The 18519-nt window shown below is 41.2% G+C and overlaps 1 protein-coding gene and 1 long non-coding RNA gene across 2 annotated transcripts in view; one reads left to right on the top strand and one right to left on the bottom strand.

Annotated features, from left to right (window-relative positions):
* Positions 1-1317: 1317 nt before the first annotated feature.
* Positions 1318-18519, top strand: part of LOC111228999 (cAMP-specific 3',5'-cyclic phosphodiesterase 4D-like) — a 51395-nt gene continuing 34193 nt past the window's right edge. Inside the window, exon 1 of the mRNA XM_022755144.1 lies at positions 1318-1471. Coding sequence (XP_022610865.1) covers positions 1362-1471 — 110 coding nt within the window. The 5' untranslated portion in view covers positions 1318-1361. The remainder of the gene's footprint in view (positions 1472-18519) is intronic.
* Positions 3906-11762, bottom strand: LOC111229001. Its single transcript, XR_002665387.1, has 3 exons — positions 11611-11762; positions 4303-4503; positions 3906-4079 (listed from the first exon to the last, which is right to left on the bottom strand). It is a non-coding gene; the product is annotated as an uncharacterized LOC111229001 (long non-coding RNA).

Raw genomic sequence — 18519 nt, forward strand, 5'->3', positions numbered from 1 at the left:
GGAGCCTTGAGTGTTAAAATAAGCCCCATCTAATTGCAAGTTCCGATTGTTAGCAATAAAATAATTTGTCCATTATGTTTATAAGTTTGAACAAATGAGGTTTGGCAGATATCGAACGACCATTTGACAAGAGGAAGTCAGTGTTTTATCATGAGTGAAGTTTGCACTGTTCCCTGTGTTTTGGTCACCTAAGTCAAAGAAATGGTCAACAATAAAACCGGAGTGTGTGTGTTGACAATTGCTTATGGAAAGGTGGAACTCCCAAACAGATGGAGAGATAAGGTCACGGGATAGCGGCAGAAAACAAGGACTCTTATCTGTTTCCCCTCAACACTGACGCTGAAAGAGAGATGCCCTAAGAGCTAAATCCCAAACACTGTCTCACTGTGAGAACCATCTGTTGTGTCCAAGGTGATAGTGCGTGGGTCTCAGGACCTGAAATCAGATAAACCTTTCAAAGATAATGCCTGAGTGGGGCTCGTCACATTTTCGGCAAAAGCACAAAAACAGCCCTGTCTGCAACTTACCTTTAGATCTCAGCAATTTTTTTTTTTTTTTCACAATGTCTCTTCAAGAGGTTCAGAAAAGGCCAAGCTTGACCTTAGTTAATGGAATATGCCAGTGAAACCTAAGACAAACACACACTGGTAGCTTTCCTTGGCTTTTCCTGCAATTTAGTTTTGTGATGAAGCAGATAAAGTATCTCAGCTGCACACTCGGGGATCTAGTGCTGGGTTATATGGAATCAGGTTAAGCTACAGTGTAGTATTTCATTTCATCTTCACTGAGCTGTAAATTGTTGTGACGTAGAGCAATTAGTGTCAGTAACAACAGTTCAGGTTCAAAAGTATTTGTGTTTCATCTGCATTGCCATGAAAAGGACATTGTGCTGACGCTTGATATAGTCGATGCAAAGCATATGGAAAGAAAGTCGGGTGGTGGAGACTGACCTCTGTCAACCTTTCCTAAACATGTTGCATTTATAATGAATGAGTGAAGAAAGTTTGCTCACCCAGCTTTGCCATAAGAGATCATGGTCTGTAAGTTACTGTCTGTGGAGCATCTAAATTTCACATCTCTTCATGCCATCACAGTCTCCTCATTCTCTAGTTTCACAATTAGAAGCATCTGATCTAATAATGTAATCAAATTGACCACATGAAATGACTGCTGTTTCCTTTCATTTCTCATCTCTGTTCTGTCATATCCTGGTCTTTGTTTCTTCTGCCATCCAGAGACAGTGGGACTCCTCAGAGCAGGCCTCCTCCGCTGAGTGTCTGCAGGACCCCGATTTCAAATGTGCTGTGAAGAGGCTCTTCTCAGGCACCCTGCAGCTGCCCAGGCTGTCCTGCAGACCCTCCATGCAGGACAGACCAGAGGATGGCCCCGGGTCCGGGTCCGGCCCCTTGGCCCACAGCATCAAACACTCCAGGAGCCTGGGGACACTGACCAGCTACATATGTAAAGGCCTGTGAGTCAATCATTCTATGTGTTGTCAGTGTCCTGCCGCAGATGCATTGGATCTTTTTGGTGATACGCCTCTCTATAATGTTCATGTTCATTCGCACCAAAACTTTGGAGTAAATAAATCTACATAATTTAATCTACTGGGGCTCTCTTCCAACTTTAAAGGAGTGTATGGGTCTACTTAGCTTAAAGAGCCATTTTTAAGTGTTTATTATTATTTTTATACTTGAAACTTCAAACCTGTGTGGAGCATGTGTGAAAATGAGTTAGTTTTTCTAGCTGGACGCGTTTTCAAGATTAATGATTAGAATTATATGTCATCAATCGATAACCAGCATGATGGAGTTTAAGGTAACTTTGCAGCGCCTTCTTCCAATTCCGTTTCCTGTAAAGAATTCAGCAGAGCTTGACGATTTTTTTTTTTAGTGCCTAAGTGCTTAATTTAGGTAGAAAAAGCTGATTTGCTTCTTGAGCATATGATCCAAAGTGTCCCGCTTAAGGCGTCGCTCTCCCCTCTGTCACACTGCTGAACAATTATCACTATAAAAGATCAAACAAACAAGGCTCTTATGATTGTTTCCACAACGACATTCAAGCTGCAGATGTAAATACATTTTTTTCCTCTCTACACTGTGTGTGTGCGTGTGTGTGTGTGTGTGGGTGTGTGTGTGTGTGTGGGTGTACTGCACTTTTGTTTTCTATTTTTACATGTTGGGGGAATGCACACAGACGTGTTTGAATTCATAAGTCGTTGTAGTGCATGTCAGAGGTGATCAGATATGGCTTTACTTTGGACAAAGACACAGTTGTATCATAGATATTTTTCTCTTTTACAGCAAACAAACCTTCATCATTGGTATTTATCTGTGCGACTGACGAAAGCAGTACACATACTACACGGTTAAGTGAGTCGCTCGCCAGTATTAGTCTGTATGAGTGGACATGTGCCCTGGGATGTCCTAAGATATAACCTGATGAAAAGTATATACAATGAATTGCAATGAAATCTATTGGTGCACTGTGACTTCACAGACCATGAAAAGGGCTAGTCAAAAATTCAATACTATTGTTTACCACCTCTTATATAAAAATGACGTTCTAGTCTAGGATTTTGTAAAGTTCCAAATTACCAATTGATTCAAATTGATAAACACTCCTTTAAGTTTAACTTTATTTGAGGGCGGGACAAGCAGTGTGTTTGTCTGGCACCAAATAACAAAAATGGACATTTATAGTGGCAGAGTCCAGAATTATTTTACTCAGATGATAGCTCCAAACAGAAATATAAACATTGCACATGTATTCATATTAATAGACTATTATTTCAAAACCAATTTTTACCGGTAGCACAAGAAATAGTGTCGTTCAATGGTTTTCAGTGACAACCCATTTGTTAACATGAGTCATGTGTCACTAACTATGGCTTTGCCTTCATACTCATATTTAGGCACAGTAAACTGTCTAAGACAAGTGAACTCCCATTCTGTACAATAGAACACAGTTTTTACAGAGTACATTAGGCAGCTTGACATAATTTGTCAAAATGTGAAGGCGAACACACTGGTGTGCAGATTCATCACATTTAATATGCCATGGTCAAAACTCTACAGATGAGGCACTGGAAAATAGGTTCATACATTGTGATGATTAGGCTATATTTATTCCATAAATGTTTATATACCAGCAGGTATAAAGCAACACTGCCACAGACATGACTCCTATGATAATGATGGACCTAAAAGCCTTTCATTGTGTTCCTTGTCTGGGGAGAGGGCCATGTGCTCGCCTGTTTACAAGTTGGTAGTGCAATTTTGATGCAGCGCCAGAGAAGTTGTTTATGGAGTAGCATTCGAAGCCACAGGTTGTTTAAACCTGACAATGCCACACGTGTTAGGGAAATCTAATCAGAATTGAACTGAATTATTTTATTGTGATGTCACTAATTTGATGTCATTATATATCTATCAAAGTTAACATTAAACTCGCGGTAACTACATCTAAAATAGTCACGATGTTGTGTTCTGTGGAGGCTTGTTTCTGAAAGCTGACCGCAGACAGTCATGTAGCCAGAACAGGCAGCGTCTACAATAAGCCATGTTCTTATAGATGAAAATAAGGTTAAGAAGTCCTTTCTGGCCTCGGCAGGATAAACACTTTGTTACCCCCTCTCCTGGAACAGCTTTTAGTGTGTGGTGGCTTTGGTCAGGATACAGGTGCTTGAACTCCCTGATGAGGTCCCCATCCAGAACATCTAACACAGGCACTGAAGAATTAACCTCTGGCCCATAACGCTCCTAGATCACAATAAAATTGGCACAGTTACGCACATGATGAGAGTCAGACACAGGAAACGGTGTAAATTATGATTATTTGAAGAGGAGATAGTGCAGGAGCGGCTGGAGAACAAGTGTTTCATTTGGAAAAAATGTGAGCTAAAGCACAGGATGGACAAGTGTAGATGAGGGCAGATGCAGGGGAAACAAGGTCTTTCTGATCACACTGCTCATGAAGTAGCACTCTTGTGACTTTCCACTTGAAAAGGAAGATTTCCAAAAGGCAAACCATCCTCAGCCCGGATCAAAGCTTGTCCCCAGTTGTGGCTTGAACATCACCTGAAATTATGACATCATTACTGGAGGAAAAATATTGTGAGAATAATCTGCCCACACCACTTGGGAACACAGTGTAAACAGGTTGTTTCTTCTCAGTTGTTTCCACAGTGGCCCAATGGACAAAGCGTTAGGATGCTGTCTACATGACTAGCTTTGTGCGGCGTGGAATATGTTGTAGCATACAAACGGATGCCGTCTCACATTGCTGAACTATGACAACTACCTTTTAATGAACTTGATCAACCCCACTCCAGGACCTGCGGGAGTGCCGCCACAGGAATGTACACTCTGTTCTGGCCTCGCTGAATCCAACGGAGAACTGGGCAGCCCTCACCTCTGCCTTTGTCATCCACATGACTGAAATGATGATGTGCTTCAGGGCCAGGATTTGTTTGGGCTCAGGATCATCCTCTGATGTGTTGAGCTGGGGGAAGAGAGAAGAGCATCTTTACTGCTGGGCATTAGAACAAGGCAGAAGTGGTTAGGAAACAATGCAGACTTCGTCTGGCAGAAGGTTAACTGCTTCATACTCAGGATATATGACAGTGGTACAAACATGTCCAAAAAAGGACTCACATGTAAGAAATGTAATTTTAGAAAACCAATGAAAAATGGTAAGATTTATCTTCTGCGAATGAAAGATCTGAGCAAAGAACAGGAGATTAAAGCAGTATGTTTTGGCCACTTGGGGGCAGCGGAACAAGCTGTAAACATCATGTTGACATATCATCACCTTTGTTATAACAGACAGTTGTTTATTTACATATTAAGCAGACATGGAACAATATTAGCATTTGTTTTTCTGTCGACTGTTCACCTTCCTTTTAGCTCTGTTGCATTCTCCACCAGCTCCTCAGAAAATATTATATGATGCTAAATGCTCCACCAAGTTCACCAAGTTCAGCACCTAGTTGCTATCTTTGTCTGCTGTTTGGCGCCGGGCAGGTTGCATTCACAGCGTCCATTTATATTTTTTATATTGTGGAAAACTGGATTGATGAGAGACGTGAGACTGAACAAAAACATTAAAGCTGCCGGCCATAAAACCAAAACACTGAGCTGATAGACGCTAAAAGTCTCTGTAATTCTGGTCATTTCTGGTCCGGTGATGATTCTCTGTAGGTTCATCATTATGCGTGGCCCCTTTCATATTACACATAGTATTAACATAAAACACTGATAAGGTGCAGGACATCATATCCGCGGTTACAGACTAATTTTTTTTATAAACAGGTTACATAAACAATCTTGACAAGCAGTTGACCTCATTATGACTAGTTTACATCCACAGTGTTTGTGTTTCATTTGGATGAGAACAATTTTGTCTATCTACTAGTACAGTACTGCTGCACCAGAATACATACGGTACAGTAGCTATGAGTATATACCCGTAAAAAGCCTTTAACCAAAGAATCGTTCTTCCCTGCTCTCCCTACCAGCTGTTGGTCATAGGTTCAGTCCTGTGTCAGATGTTCCAGCTCCCCAGGTTATTTCAGTTACGCTAGACAGCACCGGTGTTTAGCTGTGAGTCCTTAATCACAGGAGGACCTTTTCTCACTCTGCAGCGATAAACAAAAAGATTGGGTGGGGGTGAAGATGATGTTGCCTCTGGTCACAGATAGAGAGCGCCATCGTGACAGCACCCATGCTCTCTATAGCTTTTATCTACCTCTGCTTTTTATAGTCAGAGGCTCTTCATGTGACTTCTCCTGGTACGCTCAGAGCATGTGAAAGGCAAAGAGGCTGCCTTTGAGGAAATAGGCAACTTCACAACAAATGGCACCTCGGGGACCAGGGGAAAAGCCTGAGTATGCAAAGTCAGTTGGAGTGAGAGTAAGAGAGGCGAGCTAGAGGGCCGAGCCAGGCGACAGCTTAATGTTTATACAGTGGAGGAACTTAGAGAGGAAGTAATTATGGAGCACAGTTTGAAGTTGATGAACAATATGCTCCGTAAGATTAGGAGTGAAGGAAGAGGGGAGGCAGAGTATTGGAAAGAGAGAGAAGCAGAAGGGGGCGATCCGTCATGTGTCTCCTCCCTGTATATCAGACATCCATATTTAGTTGGAGAGAGGGAAGGCCTAGGAGTAATGTAAACAAAGCCCGGGAGAGGGAGGGAGGCAGGGAGAGTACATCAACACTAATGTTTGAGACTATTGCCCCGCACGACAGTCAGCATGGTCTTTTGGAAGAGACAAGAGAAGGACTGGTTAGGTTTCAAATAAAGATGTTAAAAGTCTCTTAGAGAGGTCATTCTGTTAACTTTTTGAAGAGGTTTTGTTTTGGGTTTTTTTGGGGGGATTTTTAAAGCAGCTTATTTGAGAGTTTTAACAAGAGAGTTTTGGAGAAGACAAGAGCAGGTCCAGGTTTTGTTCAAATGTGAGGAAGTGAGGACTGGACCCGAGGCACTAGCTTCACCTGGATTTGGCAAATCAAGACGGATCACTAACATACGCCCTGTCACAAAAACATCACGTAAAAGTTTATTTGAGAATCCAAAGAGTTCAGAGACAATTTCTTGGACCAAAATTACTAAAGACAGAGTGAGCAAAAGGAACTAATATCCTGATCCCTGACCGTCCTCTGTTCAGTATGAGTGACCTGTGCACTGAGAGCTCTGAGGAAGAGCAGTCTGATGTTGAGGACAGGCCGCAGGAACAAACGGTGACCAGGCTGCCAATCATTCAGCTCATGCCCAGGTCCAAAGCAGGCTCACCGGGAGGATCCCCAAAGAGCTCGCCCAAGGATTCCCCTCGCGGGTCTCCTCGTAACTCCCCGCTGCTCTTCAGAAAGCTACTGATGAACCGCAGCATCAACCTCCAGAGGCGCCGCTTCACTCTCGCCCACACGCCCAGGTAGAGTCTGTAACTCTGAGGCGATGATGACAAAGATGACAATGCTGTTTCACTGAATAAGCCATGTGTAGCTTTACCCTGTTTCATTTCAATTTGACAATACAGGTCATTTCCACTCGCGTCTGCACCTGTCCCGGGCTGCTCGGGTGAATATTTCATTTACAGCTAACAATGGTAAAAGATGAGCCAGAAATCCTCCCCAATATACTGACTTAAATTCATATACCAAACTTCCAAATACACACATATTTATTAACGCGCTCTCATTTAAGATGTGGGAGAAATGCTCAGTAGTATTTTGTCAGAACTTCTGATAATTGTTTCAGTGGATCTGTTTGTGTTGTTGAAGTAGGAGCTGGTTCTTGTCTCATGGCCAATAGTCACTCCACTCAGCTGGAAATGTTAAATGTATTTTTGGTTTATTTTTATGCAGGCAGCAACCATTCACACTACAAAAGTGGTTGCCCTTAAGCTTATGTTTTGATGCAGACCACAAGATGTTCATGTACTGCTGCATTCCAGTTAAACACACTGTCCTCTACCAGAATAAAATCAGCTGTTGTTTCAGGGCAATTCTGCTCAATAAAATCCCCTAATGTGAGGATTATTTTGAAGGTGCTGTTTCATCCTCTTTAAATGTGGCAGGTGATATTTAAAACACAACACAACAGAAGCAGGATTGGTCCCTACTGGTATTTTTGCTTGATTCTTGCCATCTTTGTGCTTGATTAGAAATTTTATTATTCATATGGGTAAAATCGACTGAAAAGCCCAAATCTGTAAGTTTCTGCTGAAATGGATTTCAAAATATGGTGTCAGTTTTAGTGCTTCATTTCCTACAGGTGTGAGTGTTTTTCCTAAGCTTTGTACACCTTTTGTTTTCCAACTGAGCAGCATCCTCTCAGCAAACACAGCTCAACGTCACCGGATCAGCAGTTTATTGTTCCACTTCTTTGTCAAGCAAGTACTTTAATCTCTCAGGGACAAAATTACCGTTCTTAGTAGCCACACAACAATGGAACACAACTCTAGCCTGGAACTGGACGTTTTGTGCTTAACTTAAAACATTATTCATTTATTTTTAATTATTCATCCGTTATATTGCCCTTAACTCACAGCTGTCTCGCCACCTCCGCTCTGGTACCTGTTGATAGCTTTAGTTTTATGAGACAGTATTGCATCAGGCTTGGCTCTCAATTCCAATATAAATTAAACATTTACATGGTTAACAACGTCAAGGCAAGAGTCGTATGATCAATTAAACCATACTTGACCTTAACTTCTTGAAAGAGGAAGAATAAACAGGGCCCTACATACAGTATATGTGTGGATGGATATACAAACAGGCAGATATTTGTTCTTTTTGCTTCAAGCACACAGTGTATTTCCACATTGGTCCGTTAAAAACGCCTGTAGGACTCTTCAAAAGAAGTGCCTATTGTGGACTGTACTGTAAGTACTGTAAAACCAATTTTTTACGCACATGCCTCGTACCTCTTTGTCAATGTTTACCCTTCACTCCTCAGCATATACACATTCAGACGTAGGTACCAAGCAATGCTCGGCTGTTACAAGGTGTTTCCAACCTGCTGCAGTGATGTTAGAAATAAGATTAAAAGTCAGGGAGAAACTTTAGCCGGTGCCGTAAAACCATGCCTTACTTTTATTGGCAAGAAAAGAGTATTAAACATTCCTAAAGACACCAGTGCCTACTAAAAAACTAAAAAAAAAAGTGTTTACAAGTTCATTCACCTTTTATAAACGCGTAGTGGGTGGGGGTGGGGTGGGGTGGGGGGTCATTTTCGTTTTGCATCATTTTGTGTTTAATGGTCTTGGATTTGAGATAGCTGGACACATTTCTTTTCCAGGGTTTACTGTAACTCTCCAGCCAAACTGTTTCATTAATTTCAGCGTGTCTGTTGAAAATCTAAATATTAGAGGGCGAGAGTTCAGTCAAGAGGATTCCAACACTCAATCAGGAAAGTCAGATGCTTGCAGGATAACACAGATATTCAACATGTCAGAGCCTTTATATTATACAGCTCTGAGGTCAGGCCATTGTTAGTGTCCCTCTGCAGGGTATGTGCAGTGTCCCATAATGTCAGAGCTGAAATAAATGGACTGGGATGAGTTATTGCAGGATGGCTGGCAAGGAGGAGGAATTAAACAAACTGGGGGTCCAGCGGAAAATAAATGTCGCAGGCAGCTCAAATATAAAACATACCCGCAAAGTTATTTTCACTTAGTGTCTAAGTTGATTAAACCTCTTTTTCCACTCCACAGACGCCATGTCAAGTGGATGTTTTGGGTGAAAAACGTTTTGTGAACATCGTTTCAGTCAGTCAGGTCTAGTGTGAGTCTGGGGTGATTTGTTTCCATTACGTCTTTCATTGATAAATTTAGGACATTTCCTGGGCTGACACAACACAATGTGCATAGAGTACAGATGGTGCTTGTTTTCTAGGGGGGATATAGCAAAGTGAATATTAGCAAACCAGTAATGCATATACTGCATGTACAACTATTATAAATGCCGATGCCTTTCATTGTCATTTGAATGGAGCAGTACTCTGGACCAGATTAATTGGGGTGGGTTTTAAAAAAAGTGGCATTATGAGCCTGAAGAATTGAGATCAGCATTCCCAGTCTGACTCAGGTATATGCTACATTTACAAAAAACAAAAAAACAAAACAGGATATGTTCAGGATGGTCACACATTCTCCAGATGAATATTAACATAGCATTTCCTGTTTTTTTCCACTAGAGGATGCTATGTTGTGAAATGTGGGCAGAGAGCCTGTCAGGAAGATGTGTTTCAGTTTCTGTGATGGGTCACAGCAGAGGAAAGAGACATCATTCTTTGGCTGCGGTTTGACTCTGTGGGGGCTCAAATGTTTTAAGAAGGTGATTCTGGCATGGTGCTGTTTAGAAATATTGTTGTTGACCTTTTTCTCTGACATGTAATGAGTGGGACTGAATGTGTTGCTAGCAGATGAATAATAGTGTTAAAAAAAAAAAAGTTAAATTATGCACTGTAACTGTAAAAACTCTCATTGATTGAAGGTTGTGTCCTGTATTTTGACCTAAAGTTGTCAAAGATATGTTTAATAGTGGAACAAGTGAGCAAATGCTCCCAGCTCCAGAGCAGACAATTTACCTTGATGGGACAGATCTGTTGTAACAGACACTTCCTGTCTGCTCCTCCCTCACATTATGAAAAATTAGATGTTTCAGTCCTTTACTAATCACCTGTTGTCTGCACTATTTTCACAATCACGCATTTGGTGACACCAAATATTTGTTTAACACTGCAGGAGGATATTGTGTGAATCAGATGGATTATATTGTGGCATGAGAAGAGAACTCAATATTAAAAAGGAAAATTGAATAACCTCTAAAAAAAAAAAAAAAAAAAAAAGCATGTGCACACACACACACACACACACATACACACACACACACAATATTGAAGTATTGATTGACCAGTATGCTATTGCTGCTGCTGGCATGGAGGCAGGCTGGTTACACGTAAACAGAAACTGTACCAACTCTCTCTCTTTGCAGCGAACGTACTTGTGATCACAACACTATGATATAGCTCAGTGTAACAGGTTTTTTCTTCTTTCACCTCACCTCTACTAGTCCCACTACAACCCCAGCGCTGTTCACACTGGTCCACTTTCTCATGCAATAGCTGTCGTTATCTGTGCTCTCTCTCTCTCTCTCTCTCTCTCTCTGAAACACCTAGCACCCCACCCCTTCTCTCTCCCACCACATTATCTCTCTTTCTCTCTCTCTCTCTCTCTCTCTCTCTCACTCTCACACAAGATAGTGTTGTTGTTTGTTGTTTTAAGCTTGAGTTTGGTCCCACCACTCTCAGGAGAGAAGAGAGGGGAGAGCAGAAGTCTGTTGTGGCCCACTGACAGGGACTACATGGGACGGTCCACCCCAGGGAGCATCTGTTGGGATTATAACACTCTTTCCAGCTCACTTTTTTCCCACTAAGAATAACTCAGTGTGTTGGTGGTGTAGCATCACAGAGGCAACCCCCTTTGTTGAAATGGACAGCTCTATGTCAAGGTTGTTGGACTTGATTTTTAGAGACAGAAAAATATCTGGGGCCCATTGTTGAGGATCTCGGTTTTGTCTGACTGCAGCTCATTTGGAAGAACTCAAGCTTGCTGTTTCCTATTTAGGAGTACAAGGAGAGAGGAAAAAGAAACAGGAGAGAGCCGTTTATCTTGGCACGTCTGTGGTGGTGAGCTCAAAGGAGAACTGACAGCTGACACCATCCTCAATTTCACTTGATTTGATTCGACCCCATACTTCCATTGTCAGTGAGATGATATGCTAACTCACTCTGTGATAGGTCTCTAACAGCCAGGACTCTTTGCCTTTTTAGGCTGTTCACACACACACACACACACACACACACACACACACACACACACATACACACACACTCTTTCTGAGCTCTTAATTTTTTTTTATTTTTCTTTTTTCCGCAAAAACAAATGGACATATCCTTATCGCCTCGACCAAAAACTGCACTGCAAATTCAATTTCCAGCTTGATGCTCTTTGATCCATTGATTCTGCACTGAGCTGGAAGTGAATCGCTTCTAGCTAACAAGTTTTATCTAATAAATAGAGAAGGGGACCCGGCGGGCCTGACTTACTGTTGCGTTCACTTTCATCCTTACTTCTACCAGGTGCAGTTGTTGAGACTCTTGTTTTGCTGTTTTGCATCTTGACGTTGTTTTGCATCTGTCATTCTTGGACCTGTTTTTCCTGCATCGTCCTCTCAAAGGGACCTTTCTCCCGGCGCCATAACTTGTGACCACAGAGAGTGTAAAGGAATTGGGACAGTCCTTTTTGATTCATGACAGCATGGGGGTTTTTGATTGCGCCACAGAAGTTCACATTGTTTATCCCTCGCCTCCCAAAGCTGCTATTTTGATGCTGCTCTGAACTCAACCCAACTCTTTTTTAACCTGCCAATAAAATGATGAACAAAGACTCTCGCTTTTCAAGGAAAATGCACAGCAACTTCTCCACCCGCAGGCACTCGTGCATTGGGTACGTATCCGGCTGTGTGATTGTGATTACAGTTGCTGATGTACAGTGAAGGCAACATAATGCATGTGTGCACAGGGAGTATCTGGCAAGTGCTGCCTGTTTTAGCCTTTTTACAGTACGCGAAATATAATCAGCTGATGGGGAATTTTTGACTGTGCTGCTCTGTCACTGTGTTTACAGTGATATTGTGTTGTATCCATGTTGATGTCTATCTGGTGGTTTTATGCAGGTAACTGCGGCTCTGTATTTGCATATAGATTTTGTTGTGATGTGTAGTTGTGATGTTTCTAGCCCCTGTCTCAGAGTGCCATTTAGATTACATAAAATATTATATATATATAGGCTAGTAATACTATTATAATTATATATATAGTATATATATATATATATTGTTTGAAGACAGAAAACATTTTGACATGAAAATGAATGCCTTTTGCAGTTCTGAAGCACTACTGTGAGTTGTGTGAGTTGTGAGTCTGCACCTGAGTGCTGTTTAAAAATCTGGATTAACTTTAACAAATATCCGCCACATAATTTGACATACACTGTGGTGAAGGCTGTTGCTGTTGCTGTTGCTGTTGCTGTGCTGTGGTCTGCAGTGCAGGCCTTGGGGTGGCTTGGTGGATCAATGGTTCTGTCCACTGATGTCCCTCTTTGGGGTCCATGGACCCGCGCCAAGCCGAGGCGTCCGTGTTAGGCACGGTATGATACATGAGAGCAGCAGATAGAGCAGAGATTTCACCTGTTTTCCATCTTGTCCCGTTGGAAACAAAACAGAGAGAAATAAAAAAGAATGTGTCAAATGAACTCACTTCCAAGAGGTAAATTATTGTAGCAGGTCCTCTTGTCGACACACTGATGTGACTGATTGACTTAATTGTAGCTGAAACTTGATACGGCTGTGTAATCAGCAGGCCAGATTCAAAAAACATAAAATCTACTACAGCTGTCATGAGATCCCTGCAGGATACGATGTTATGTAAGTTTATAGAGACTAAAAAAAAGAGACTCAATGCATGAAACAAAAGAGTACACACACATCATAACCAGCATATGAGTATGCACACACACATATAAACATATAAATCTGCTGGATAACATGACTTTTTGGAGCTTAAGCTCCAAAAGCTGCACAGATTCATAAAGAATCTTTTCTTCCTGCACTGAAAAAAAAAAAACATATCAGAGCTCTCGTGGGATTTTTTTCAGTGCAGTGTGTGGTGTGGCAAACTTTTCTGAACTCTGGGCATAAGGCATGTGCCTCGCGAGTGTCATCCGAACTCCTCCAGCCGTGAGCCTGTTTGGATCATATGAGGAGATCAAAGCAGGAGATTTTAGACCACAGCCAGAAATACAGAAGTGCAGCAGGGAACAGAACAAGCCTCTATTCTCTTATTACCTGATTTGTTCATCAAGCTTACTGACTGAAAAAAAAAAACAGCACTGAAGCGGAGTCACTGTTGGGAGCTTCAGCTCAAAGCAATGTTCAGATCTTGTTTTTCAGTTTCAGCACAAATAAAGACAACGATTTTTTTTTATTGTATGATGATGGAGAGAATACCATGAGTGTTGCGGTGTTACAGCAGTAGAGGTACTTAAATTAGTTAAGTGAGCAGTTAAATTCTTTTACAAAGGAATAATTTTCTCTGCCCTCATGCAACACACACACACACACACACACACACACACACACACACACACACACACACACACACACACACACACACACACACAGACACACACACACATGCACACACCCTGAGACAAAGCAGTCTCTTGTAATCCAGATGTGTCCATCACAATAGAGACAGTTCTTATCCGCACTTGTACTAACAGTACCAGGGCACCATTCATCCTACCCTATGACTTTTACACACACACACACACACACACACACACCCACACACACACACACACACACACACTCCTAACCTTATCAACAATGCTTTTTATGGCTTCTCTGGCAGTGTGGTACATTTAAACAACACTGTGTCACTGCATTAAGCCAAACATGGCATGAGATGAGAGCTCTCAGTCAGTGTCATGAGAAGATAGTTGTTGCTGCAGTAACAGTTTGAGAAGATGCCATTTATCTGAAGTAGAGAGCGACGGGAAGAGACAGAGTGAGGTGAGAGCGAGAGAGACAGACGCAACAGTTGACTGACTGGGAAAAAGAGATAATTTACACAAAGAGGCTAACGGCACAGACGAGAGGGCGGTGAAGAAGTGATAGGGAGGACGCGGGTTGAGATAGCGCTGCTTTTAGCGCAGAGATAATGACTGGAAGCAGAGGGTTAGACCGAGGGGCAGGGGCATTACAGGGTGAGTAGAGAATAAAAAGATATTTCTGAAGTAGACAAAAAAAAAAAAAGAAGAAGAAGAGAGGCAGAAAGTGATTGTGACTAAAAGAATAATGGGGAAAACAAAAAAAAAAAGTGTCAAGTGAGGCCACCCCACCAAAGAGCAACAGTGTCAATGTCAGAGGTCCCAATATAGCCGCCAGCCCCCCCCTTCCCCAACACACACCAAGATTAGTCAATAGGGCCTGTGTGGCTGTGGCGGGCTGGCTGTTGTGTGCGTCACTGCTGTACTCCATATTTTCAGCATGACTGATTTCCCCAATCGCCTCCAGAGCCTCATCGATTCCTGAGGCCGGCAGCAGCAGCAGCAGCAGCAGCAGCAGCACAGCACTAACACCGCTGACATTCAAAATGAGCAGCTCTACTGTATTTCCTACTCAGACTGTGAGAGGACATGAGAGCCGTCTTTCCTTTATCCAAAGTTCACAGAGACCGTGGAAACAATCAAAAGATGAGAAAGATTAGAACTGCGAAGGAAATGACAGTTTTAAGTGATTTCTTTCTGACAGTTCTCTGCCCTGAACAGAGTGGAGAAGCTGCTACTTTAGTTATTAGTATTAGCAGAAATCAGGATATATCCTCCAAATAGATTTAAAAAAAGTGTGATTAGATACAGTCAAGTTTGTAATACACACCGATCAGCCACAACATTAAAACTGGCAGCTGGTTCAAATGTTGTAGCTGATTAGAAAATTAAAAAAATCATCATTTTTTACCAAATATTGTTTCACCTTATTATTGATGAATATGTGGATTGAGAATGGAGAAAGAAACTATTGTATCAGACGTCAGTGGTGCGTGTTAGCTCTGTGCTACAGCAGTATCAGGACGACTGTTCACTGTAACCACTAGAGGGGGAAACTGACTTGGTTATGCTCAGAAACTGATGGAGAGCAATGACCTCCTGTTAGACCAGGCGCTACTCGGATATGGGAAAATAAAAACACAATGTATCGGTTTGGTAGATTCAAATTTTATTTTTAGGCTGCTGGAAACCGGCCATGTTTCACTAATGAGACTTTCACGGTGCTGTGGAGTTTATGTATTTGTATTGATCATGCGGCAGAAGGCTGACACTTTTACACTCTGAAACACAGCATTGTGTGTTTATAGTTGGTTTGTGTTATTTTTCTGCTGCGGCTTCCTCTGCCTGCTCTGTATATGCAATATACCTGCTGCACTGTCTGTCCAGCTGTGCCAGAGGTTTCTCCCCTTTTCTTTTTCTTCTTTTTTCTTTTTAAATGACAGGTCTTGCGGTTCATATTGTACGGAGACAGATCTATGATTCTGAGTACACAAATACTATTACAACCCAACTACTGATAAGTTGCAAATTATTTTTATTTAAACACCTGGCACATTGATTTTATGAAAGGTTTAATAATCTCTTTGAAGTAATATTAATATTTATCGGCAAAATCAGACACTCAGCTCAGCTCCAATAATTATTTTATTTTCTAAGTTTAATTTTTACATTAATTTTTAACAGTGTCTTGCAGAATTAACTTCCTGTTAGGTACTTACAAAAATGTTGATGTATTCCTCTGTCGTTCATACGATACCTTTTGGCCCTTGTAACCTCAATGATCAGTAATTTATTATCACCTAAAAGTATATTTTAGTTGTTTGTTTTTTTTTTGGTTTGTTTTTTTGCTGGATGTACCACATGTACTACTAGTCTTACGAACACCTATACACATACAGTGCCCATGTACACACACTTGCAGTAAGCTACACACTAGCTCAGAGTGAGCATTTCACTTATATTTCCCACAAACACTTCCCTGCTGAGGGAGTGGCCACCTGCCACAGAGGTGTGCGCACAGACGTGTGTAAGTCTGAATGTCCATTTAATGTGTGTGTTTGAATGTGTGCCCATGTCCCTGCACACGTGCATGCATTAGTGAACTCCCTTGTGCTTAAATCCTGGCATTTTTTTTGGCTGTGTGTGTGTGTGCGTGAGCGTGTGTGTGTGTGAGACTGCGTTTGCATGTGTGCGTACAAGTCTGTCATCCACCCAATTCCCAAATCGGAGGAGCCCCAAACTCTACCGTCATGCTAGCAGATGGCAGCCTAATGAATCATGAGGCGACACACTGATAGCCTTTACTACAGTACATGCTGTAACATGACGTTTGACATCACTGAGACTCAGTTAAATATAGGCCGCTAGCAACAGCCACATGCTGACACCTGGTGCTGTTGCTTTGTTACGTCCGCAGTATATTAGATGACATTTGTACCAAGAAGAAATTTGCTTTAGTTTGTTTGATTTTCTCCTGCACTGTGGTAAATGCTTTTAATTTGAAATAACCAGGACAAGTGCTGTACTGTTTGGGTGCTTTGAAAGATGTAACACGCTGTAAGCCTGTTTTTCTAGTATTTCCAGGGAAGATACTGTCCATTGGTTTATCTTGCTCATTGCTGCATACAGAAAGTTACAGTTTAAGTGAAGAAATTAATCCTTTTTTTGTAAGGACGTGGTCGTACCTGGGAATAATTCTTCCTGGAGACCCTGTAACAGATATGGAAGACTATAGGAGAAATGGGTGGCCATGCTCATGCGAATATACCTGTGTGTATGTTATTAGTGTGTTTGTGTACCCTTTTCTTCTGCAGCTGCTTTTTTAACCTCTTGAACTGTGCTGTGCCCAACACTCAGTCCCTTTCTACAAGCTCACATTGTGTAGCTGAGCGTGGTTGAAACAGAAAGTTATTTTAAATTCTGGTGGAGACCCCAGAGTTTCCAAAGACAGCAAATACATTTTTTCTTTTTCATATAATAATGTAATATGTTGGGTTTTAATATATTATTCAGAGGCTAGTTTACTTAGGTTTTGAGATACTGTTATAGGCACTATAATGTGGCCACAGAGAAATTCTATTCTGGTAAATTAAGAGGAAGGCAGCGCACACTACTAACAGCTGCATGTTTGGATTGATGCAGCATATGTTTTATATGTTTAATGGCATATGTCGCACCACTATTTCTATATTAATTATGTAATGGTCTGGAAGACGCAGGTGTAAAATTTACATGTTTCTTAGAAGCATGGCAGCAGTTTCCATTTGCTATGATGAGACATCATCACCATTAAGGAATGAGAGGGTGTTTCTAAATTGCTCATCATTTTTTGTTGCATTTGAGGAGACTGTTAGGACATTATGCCTCCAACTTGTACCGTACTCCAGTTATTCAAATGTTTAATTTAGTCAGTAACCATTTTTTGACCTAACTGCAATATTTAATTGCTATTTCTTGTCATATAGCCTTTCAAAACAGCGCCTAATTGTATTTCTAAAATATTCTATGTGATAGTTTTCTTTAATATTTTAATATCAAGAGCAAGGAATACTTTCTCATGTAGTTTATTTTCTTTCAGACACGGGCAAACACATCCTAAACAGGCTGATTAGGCTTAATTGCATTCAAATTAAGCTGACTGCGGCTGTGCATTCATATCATCACTTTTGATAAATACTCTAAATTGAAAACTCGAGGCTACGTAAACTTTTTGTGTCCCTTATGGTGATTTGAGATAGGATTAGGAGATCTGCCCTCCAGTGTAGCATGATACAGCTGTGATTAAATATTTCGTAATATATACTGTATGTCATATAGTGGTGGAAAAGGTGTTTCTATATTCTAAAATAAATCCAGGAGAAATTTAAGGGAATAATCAGTTAAATACTTAAAGTCTATCACTCAAGGAAGAATCTTATTCTAGCGAGTGGTTCTTGTATAGACAAAGCAAGGAAAAATATTGCAGTCTCATCATAATCACAATGTTGACTTGCATGGATTTCACACAAAGGAGCAACATAAAGTGACTGACATGACTTTGGATTCCAAAGCCAGACAGGGTTGGTGAATATTCAGTTTTCATTAACCCACATGAGCGCAGTTAATACTGTTCTTTCCAAGTAAATGTCCTCAGATGTTGTTACAGTATTTCATTTCATTGTACATTTTCTTGTATTTTCATTTTAACATAATTGGTCAGCAGTGGACAATATGACTTTGGAAATTAGTCAGTGTCAGCTAACTTTACATACAAACCACAAACAGACATTGTGTCCACTGACAGGCAACAACTCTGACATACAGCGCTCCTCGCTCACTTCAAAACAGCTCGTTATCCAGGAATG

Source organism: Seriola dumerili, unplaced genomic scaffold, assembly GCF_002260705.1.
Source record: "Seriola dumerili isolate Sdu_G_001 unplaced genomic scaffold, Sdu_1.0 BDQW01000226.1, whole genome shotgun sequence".
Lineage (NCBI taxonomy): Eukaryota > Metazoa > Chordata > Actinopteri > Carangiformes > Carangidae > Seriola > Seriola dumerili.